The following is a 9,321-nucleotide window of genomic DNA, read 5'->3' on the forward strand; positions in this document are numbered from 1 at the left end:
CAGAAACTACTCTCCCCCCGTGAACCCTCCTACCAGCTCTCGGGCTGTTTGGCATGATATTACTCATCACCAACCACACACGTACACACACAGTAACTGCGGCACCCATTAGCTCACCCTCTACTCTCCTCTATCGATCTCTTCCTAACCTTATAGCCCGCTTCTCTACTTCTGCTACAGGCTGTACACCTTTAACACTTCCCAGGAACGCACAAACACACACACATCGAGCCTCTTTGTACACACACATATACCCTACTTGCAGTCTTGTCCTGATCCTTGCCCACCCTCCTTTTATCTTGTCCTCTTCTATCTTTCACCCTTCACTTGGCTCTACTTTTTTTTCTCTTCAGTTCTTTTACCCTCTGGTCCAGTCTGCCCTTTGTTCACTCTCCCCCTTTCAACTTTGTCCTCTTCCACCCGGCCTCTCCCATCTCTGTTCACATCCTTCAATCAGTCATGATGAAGGTAGTTTCGCTCCATTTAAATTCACTGGCTGTTCATTTGTCAGCTTTAAATGTAAATGCAGATCATCACAGAACATTGGATTTTCTTAATCGCTCTTTCCTATAATATATTGATTGAATATTGATGCCACTCTCATATCTGTTTGGTAAATGTGAAGCTACCGCTAGCAGCCGGCTAGTTTCATTTAGCACTAAGACTGGAAATGGTGAAACTGCCTGGTAACAACATCTGCTTACCAGCACCTCTAAAGCTCACCAATTAACACGTCATATCTCATTTGTTTAATCTGTACAAAAGTGTAAAAATGCTAAATTGTTATGGAGGATTACTTTATTACTTAATTACGTAATTACTATTTCATGGCTAGGCGCCAGAATCTCCTGAAGTCTAACTATTGGTAAGAAAGCCAATTATTCCTTTAGCATACTGCAGATATTAACTTTTCATCCAGCTCTAGTGACACTTAAATGTGTGAAGGAGATACTGAAAATGAGGGAATTATAATCTACACAATGAATCATCATGGATAAAAATAATATGTATTCATATTATACATATATATTATATTTGCCCAGCATCCACATCTCCCTCGTACCTTCTCTCCCTGATGTAAGTTAGTATTATGTCGTTCCCTGCAGGTCGTGAGCGTCTGTCAGGGATCCTCGGGGTGAGCGCTGAGCAGGCCAGCCGATTCCAGGACAGCTTCCTCCAGACCTACAGAGAAGTCCAGGTGTTCATCCAGAGGACCATCCAGCAGTGCCACAAACAAGGTCTGTGTTCATTCAAATTCCCATTGTGAAGCCTTACCTCAAGGTTATCTGGCGCCTTAGTGCTCCTGAAGGAATAGATATTGGAAACACATCACGTACTGTGTAGAAACTGCTTCCTAAAATTCAAAAGAAAAATGTTTATTTATAGGATAGAAGTTTGGGGTCAGAGTCACAGTTAAGCTACAGGGAATTAAGGGTTAATGTTAAGGATTTCAAATAGGAGAATACAGCCAGATGTCCCAGCAAATATAACAAAAGTGTGTGCATGAATGTGTGTACGTCTGGGTTAGGGCCTGCACTTTTGACATACACGATGTAGTCTGAATTTCTCAGCCATACGCACATACACCCACGCTCTCTATGGATTTGTGTGTGTGTGTGTGTGTGTGTGTTTGGCTGTAGAAGAAGATTTGCTTGCATTGGCAGGAATAAGACAAACTGCTGTGGGTCAATACTTGAGGGGGACGAGGTGGATGGAGGGGTGGGTGGGTGGGTGAGGGGCGTGATGGTTCAGACGGGACACTCTATTTATATTCGGACTTAACTGCCAACGCAGCACACCTGAGACTTAAACGCGCTCACACAAAATAGTGTAAAGTCTGCACTTTAACCCTCATTGCACACAGTACATGAGCCCAGTGTTGACAGGCGGAGGGATGAGGTTGCCAAAACAGATCCTCCAACCTTCAACACTGAGGCCTTTGTATGGGTTAAGACCTCAGCCTCTGGCTTCGTATGTAATTCCATCTTATCTTTATCCTATGTGTATCAGCCTTTTCCCTTCCTAATAAATGCGTCAACCGATGAATTACTGTATAAACCGATTATACCCCAATCAAATTAGTAGAAATCCACAAAAGAGGGACAGTTGTGTCAGTTCTAATAAATGCCACAATGTCTACTTTAACGACTCTCTCAGGCTGTTTCTTCCTGGAAAACTAGGCCCTTAGTCATTTTATCTTGTCAAAAAACAACCGTATTTTTGTAGTAAACATCAAGAATTAGGTCGGGGCAGTAGATGTTTTTCATGGCTGAGATGGCGTACACCTTTGTCACAAGCACTGACCCGCCGCCACGCACAGACATGTGCTCCATCACCCGCGGCGACCAATTACTGGTGACACACCCCGCCTATCGCTTCCCCTTTTCTCCAGTGTCGGCTTCCCAATCGAAGCGCCGCTATGGACTCATTCTTCCAAAATGCTGCGCACAGATCAGCCTCCTCGTTCTCAGGGGCAGAGAGATGTTGCGCCAAACAGTCGGCTTTAATTCAGCTCATCACCATGGTGATATCTATCCCGCTCGTCCCACACTCTCTTGTCTGTCTCACTCTTTCTCTTTGTTTCTTATGTGTCTCTCCTTCTCCTTCTTTCCATATCCCTGTCTCTCTCTTTCTTTTACTCTCACTCATGCTTTTCCTTGTGTCTTCTCCCTCCCTCATTCCACACCAGAAATTTAGCTGATCGATAAAATAGTCCTCTGTAATCTATGCTGTCTGGGAGGAGACATACAGTATCACACTAGATTTTAGCTGCGCTGCTGTGACTGCTGGGAGCAGAGATTAATATGTGCCTGGGCTCCTTGTCCACTCCGCGCTAAGTTTATAGTTGATTGGTATCTGATGCAGCAATATTTAGTTCAGGACTGCTTGATGCTGGCAGACTGAGCAGATATGAGGTGAACAGTGCAGGCTCAGCTTCTGTCATATTTGTTTGAAACATATTGGAAAGGGCAAAGTGAAGGTGAGGTCAGTATCAAAGTGTGGGTGTAACAGCAGAGGTAGGGGGGAAAGAAGAAAAAAGCTGTGTCTGTAATGGAGGAAGAAGTACAGAACTGTCACAACTCAAAAGGAAGAGGACAAACACATATTAATAAACACTTATTTTGATAGTTTTTATTATATAAACTACAATAAATGAGCTTTATCTGAGTGGTTCAAACTCTGACACTCGCTGTCTTTGATTTTGAAATGAAATAAAGCCATCACTCTGGCTAAGCCTGTCCTGTTGTTCTTCATATGCACATTTCATCAATGCTCTTGGGATGAGCGCTGTACCTTCGCTAGTAAAGACTCCCTGAGATGAAAGAGGAGAAGAGGAGGATTTTTTTTTTTTTTCTTGTTTGAAAAACAACAGGGGGAATCACAAAGATGAAAACCGGCCAAGTCTTCTGAAGGCCACAGCAGAGGCAGGGAAGCCTAAATCTGCATAGATCTGTAAACACCCTGCTGCGCTACCTCTCACACATAAACACATCCTGCCTGTGATGTCTGATTGTTCATGCACATACGCATGCAGACATTTCAACTGCGGAGTTGGCAAAGGCTTTGATTAATAAAAAAAGGATTTGCAGTTTAGCTGTTGCTTCAGCCTCTCACGCTCTGTCACAATGGCATGATAATGGCACATGTACTCAATACTCAGCTACAATATGTCACCACTATATACTCACAGAGGATGAGGAAAGTCAACTCCTTTTAAATGTTTACCAACCTTACTTTTACCTTTACCAAGATTTTTAAATTTTAAATGAAGGACAGATATACTGGCCAATGATTACTACAAATCTTTCATATTGTAGTACCCTAGTACTAGAGTAGTACAGTATGGCCAAAATCATTATGACAATACCAATAAAAATGTATGTTGATTGTAATAAACTGTGTTCTACTGTTGTTCATTAAAATCAGACCAGACACCAAGGAGCTTCCAGTTTGGTCTGCACAACAGTAGAACACAGTCTTCTATATCAATAATGTGGCCATAATACATATATTTATAATAACAACGTATCAAATGACAGTTTGAAAACAATGTGACAGTGTGAAAAGGGTCACTTGTAGTGAAGAACCTTACAGAGAATTATCACCAGAATCTGCAGCTTCCTCAGTTTTATGGAGCTGTATAACAAGTTCCAGCTCATTGTTAAGATGTCGGGCTGGTTATTTATGAAGAGTTTATCGCCTAAAAACTAATCTGCTTCATCAGGACTGTGTGGGAGTGCTTTGATCAGATTTGACAGACAGTGATCCATCACACACATTAAAATAATAAATTAAATAATCCTGAATCTCGATTAGTGCATCGAGGTACATGATTAACTTGTCAAAAAAAAGCTGATTGAGAACATGTGTTTTCGGGGCTTTGAATAACTAATTTTGTTTATTTTTAATTACAGTTAGCTTATAATTATTAATTTGGTGTAAGAGCATTTTGAATATCATCAGTGCAATACCACCGAAAGTTGATAAATTATACTTTTGAACTGTTTCCCAGTCCTAGTGTCTCTCGTTGCTCCCCATCAAATGTACTACCACTTTCTGAACTTGAAAAGCGCCGGCTTTCACAGCACTGTGTCACTAAACAGCCCACTGGGTGTGAAAAACACACATTCCAGTGTGATTCACGTCCATACCTGTCCATACTTGGAAACAACATTTGTGTGACACAAAGTAGACCGCACATCCATGCCATTGGGCCCCACAACAAAGGTCACATTCCTGGCAAAAAGGTCCCATGCATGTGTCATGGGTCAATTCACAGTTAGTGGAAGGTTTTTTTTGTGTTTGTTACTATCTGTTGTGCACTCATTTCCTATGCATTTATGCTTGTGTGCGTGATTGTGCGTGTTTGCGTGTGTGCGTGTGTTTGTGTGTGTGTGTTCTGGGAAGAGGGTCATTCAGGTTTCATGCCCTGGTTGGCTTTCCTCATAGTAAGGGATACTAGAGGGATTTAGCTGTTAAGCCTGCTCCATTGTCCAGCTGGTGGAATGTACTGGTCCACTGTGTGTGTGACTGTGTGTGTGACTGTGTGTGTGTTGCATACCTGCATTTGATAATGTGTGTCTGTGTATAATGTGCGTATCACGTCACCGCACATTCTTGTGTTGCCTTCCAGTGTGTGTTTGTGTGACTGTACTGGGAGTGTGAGTGTGTTTCTCTTTGCCTTTGTATGTGAATCATGTGGATACCAGGGTTTGTGTGTGTGTGTGTGTGTGTGTGTGTGTGTGTGTGTGTGTGTGTGTGTGTGTGTGTGTGTGTGTGTGTGTGTGTTTGTGTGTGTGTGTGTGTGTGTGTGCATGCGTTTGTGCGCGAGGTGTATGGTTGTGTTATTGTAAACCTGCTGTTACCATAATCACCTATAATGCTGTATCAACAAATGACTTTTCATGAAACTGTTCTCTTCAAATGGCGCTCTGTAGCTTTAGAAACTCAGTGTTTTGTTGTGGATGACTTACTCGACTGAAAGGAGTGACGGGGGTTTCTTTTGATCTTTAAGTTGTTTTTGGTTTCCTGACTTGGACTTGTCTTGGGTTTCGAGGAGCAGCCTGCTTTTGAACATGCCATGCTACACAACAAGTTATGTAAAGCCTTTTGTGGCTCCAGAGAGAGCTGTGTGAAGTCTGTTGAATGTCCTCAAGCAATGTCACTCCGTTGGGTCTGATGACTACGAGTTTAAAAATGAAAACAATCTGAAGGTAGAAGTTTCCAGACATCTGTAGGCTGCTCCTCATCTCTGCTTGAAGCTAGCTGCTCAAGGCTATGTTTGCCCCTAATAACATAACACACACATCTCCGACCAAACTATTTGCAACTGTGGATAACGTAGGAGCCAAGTTTTGAAAATAAAGACTATCTGGAATTTAAAAAAAGACTATTTTGGGTGCATCGATCTCCTTTTTTTTACATTCTTTGATGATATTGATATTTTATGTCATAATTGGCTTCTGTATGATTATAAAAGAAAGAAATGACTTTCTTTATATTAAAGAAATTCAGATTCTTAGCCAAATGCAGCATCTACAAAAGCAAGTTCCCAAAAAGTACTTTGTGTTATCACATTTCACTACTTCAAAGTAAACTACACCACTGGTGATTTCAGGTTGCAGTGAATATTGAGGGAGTAGCATAGCTGCTATATTGAATGGATATTACTACTATAAATCCCAATTCAAGCGTGGTTGTGTGAGACAAAGAGCCCTCAAAGACAAATTTCTTGCTCAAACTCGACTGAAGCCGCGATCACACCAAACATAAATTCTGCTCAGAATGACGACTGCTCATTATTTAATCTTAAATATCTTGTTAGGTTATGTGCTTTCCATCATGGGTCGTCGACGGACCCTCCCTAACATCCACTCCCCCGATTGGGGCATCCGCATGCAGGCTGAGAGGCAAGCTGTCAACTTTGTGGTCCAAGGTAGGATGAGTGACAGTTCTGTGCAATACTATGAGCTTGTTTGATGATCTGGGTGAACCTCATTATTTTACTTTTGATGACCAGAGTGGCAATTTAGCTTGCTATCGACTGCTCTCGTATGTGTGTGATTTTGTGTGTGTGTCTACAGGTTCTGCTGCTGATCTCTGTAAGATGGCCATGATCAGGATCTTCAACCTGGTCTCGTCCTCCAGCTCGCTCTCTGCCAGGTACAACCAATAAACATGGCGCAACTGACTGAAGATCAGTCACTCTCTCAACTTCATACAGCTGAAGTAACGATGTACACACTGGTTCTTCACACTGTCGTCCTTTCTGAATTAACACAGGCAAAACACAGCCAAGTGCTATATTAATGAAGAGTCTATCATGCCAAAACACATAAACAACATTCACTATTTTACCAGCCAACTAAATTTGTAGAGTTGAGGAGTTTTTCTCAAATTATTGCTGCTGTTACACGCCAAACATTCTGCTAGAGTAAACACTCTCGATGCCAAGAGCCAAAATATACCAGAATTAGATGAGTTTGATGGGGGAAGAAGGACGCTAAGTACAGGGAGGAAGGCTCAAATATACTCCATATGCTTCAAATAGATGGGCACACAGCGGCTGCGTAGTAGTTCTTGGTTTATCCTTGGAGGACATGTTCCCCATGTTTTTTATGTAGTGTATTTCTGAATGTGTTTGTATCTGTAGGCTGATAGCGCAGCTCCACGATGAGCTCCTGTACGAAGTGGAGGACTCCCAGGTGGAACAGTTTGCAGGTGAATTTAAGTCATCCAGTATCAGTTATCAAATATTTCATTTGTATCAAAGACACTAATGTACTGTACCTATGACGCCAAGTCGTTGTATGATGAAGTTTATCTGATATAAAATAGTAGACATGCTTGAAATATGTTTTGCTATTTATGTTTAAATATGTATTTGGCAATATTACAGTTAAATAAGAAAGTGCACTTATTTCGCATTTAGCAATCACATTACTACTGATGGCGTTGGACAATGTTTCTTTTTAAAATATATGTACTAGTAGGTCAAACGTATGATCATTAATACCAGTGTATACATGTACTTTTGTGTGCAGCTCTAGTGAGGAGCACCATGGAGTCCCTTCAGCACATAGACCACCAAGGAGTCCATCTTAAGGTGAGTAAATGGACCCATCTTTGTTCAACAAATATGTTGGGTTTTTTTGTTGCCATGGGACCAAAGCAAATACACAGTAAAAACTGTACAGTATCATACAGAGGGAGAAGAGCAGCACCACGGACAAAGAAAAGCACATTTTCAATTGCCTGTTTTCTTTATTTTTACTTTTAAGTTCTAGTGTTGTGGGTAAAACACACACTTCTTTTGATGATTCAGAAATCCTCCTTCAACTGGCTGATATTGTACTACCAAAATAAAAGCATTTATGATTTGTAATCAATCACCTTTTTAAGCTGCTCTTCTTTAGGTGAGTGAAAATCAATGTAGGTCACTGTGAACCACATCTACACATGTATGCTGACACACTGACACCTTTCCCTTCTCTTATGTGTGTGTTTGTGTTTCTCAGGTCCCCCTGAAGGTGGCAGTCTCCAGTGGCAAGTCTTGGGGATCCATGTCTGAGCTTAACATCCCTCCAATGCCTCCCTCATCTTCTTTTTAAGTCGTCCCTCCCTACTTTTTGCTCTCTTTATATTCCCCCCTTTTACTGTTCTGTATCGAATATACTTTTCTTTCGCTGCTCCATCTCTCTCCCTCTTGGTATGTTCTCCTCTCTCTGCCTCTTCTGAGTTTCTTGTTCAATTTTTCCATCTTATAGTCTCACAGTCTATCTCTCCCTCTCTCTTCACTTGTCCTGCATCCACATTGCTATGGAAACCAGGCAGCTGCAGCTCCCAGTTCTTGCCTTCACTCCATCCGTATCCGGGGGCAACGGCAGGACTGGATTGCACCAGTCCTTTTCTCTCTCTCTCTCTCTCTCTCTCTCTCTCTCTCTCTCTCTCTCTCTCCATCCTACAAAAAAAGATTCCTTATCCTCCTCCTCTCCTCCTTAGTTTTCACACTCTGTTGTTAAGACCAGTGCTGTTTTCTCTGCCTTGTTGCCAAGGTGAAGCTACACATTTGAGAGAGTGCTTAATATTTGTTGGTTCATTAAATTGGTTGCTAGTACGATTTAAAAAAAAATAAAAAATGTAGCAGTTAAGCTATACCTGATGAACTGTGTTCTATATATATCCTTGTATTTATTGTTTGTATGCTTTGTTCACGCTGAATAAAGCTTGCATTCATTCTGTCTCTGACAGGTTCCCGCCTGATAAACTCAATGACCTCTCTCAACTGTTTTAATTTCCTTATCCTTGTTTTCTTTGTATGTTATAATCCATGATTAATTCCTAATTTGCATATTACCTTTAAGAGGTTTTTTTAGTTTATTAACAGAGGGCGTAGAACAGTTTAAACAGCATAATAACCTTGAATTTCAACAAATGTTACAAATAAGTTTAGTTCCCTGAAAATATTATAATGAATGATTGAAGAGAGAAATTCCAGACGGAAAAGAGCAATGGAGAGTTTATAAAAAGCCGGTTGTATTCAGCCGATATTCTGTTATGTTAATGCCATGAGGCTGTGATATTTTCAGGGACTTCACCTTTTTGTTGTGTTGCATTCAGCTGATTCAAAGCAGATGATCTAATTTTGCTCAGCCGTGCGGATCCAGCGCCTCGCTCTCTCCCCAGCTCATCTTTTATCTGCTCACTTGGCTCTAGCCCACTCCCCCCTTTGTCTTCTCGAGCCACGCACACATTCCACGAACGCTCGTCCACAAGCGTACACACACACACACACACACACACACACACACAAAAAAAAAA

General features: G+C 41.5%; 1 protein-coding gene across 1 annotated transcript in view; it reads left to right on the top strand.

Annotated features, from left to right (window-relative positions):
* poln (polymerase (DNA directed) nu) overlaps positions 1–8,772 on the top strand; it is a 52,409-nt gene extending 43,637 nt beyond the window's left edge. The window contains exons 22-27 of the mRNA XM_051428746.1: positions 1,107–1,238; positions 6,326–6,436; positions 6,585–6,663; positions 7,154–7,221; positions 7,545–7,606; positions 8,019–8,772. Coding sequence (XP_051284706.1) covers positions 1,107–1,238; positions 6,326–6,436; positions 6,585–6,663; positions 7,154–7,221; positions 7,545–7,606; positions 8,019–8,111 — 545 coding nt within the window. The 3' untranslated portion in view covers positions 8,112–8,772. The remainder of the gene's footprint in view (positions 1–1,106; positions 1,239–6,325; positions 6,437–6,584; positions 6,664–7,153; positions 7,222–7,544; positions 7,607–8,018) is intronic.
* The last annotated feature ends 549 nt before the right edge of the window (positions 8,773–9,321 follow it).

This window comes from Dicentrarchus labrax, unplaced genomic scaffold (genome assembly GCF_905237075.1).
Source record: "Dicentrarchus labrax unplaced genomic scaffold, dlabrax2021, whole genome shotgun sequence".
NCBI classification, from domain to species: domain Eukaryota; kingdom Metazoa; phylum Chordata; class Actinopteri; family Moronidae; genus Dicentrarchus; species Dicentrarchus labrax.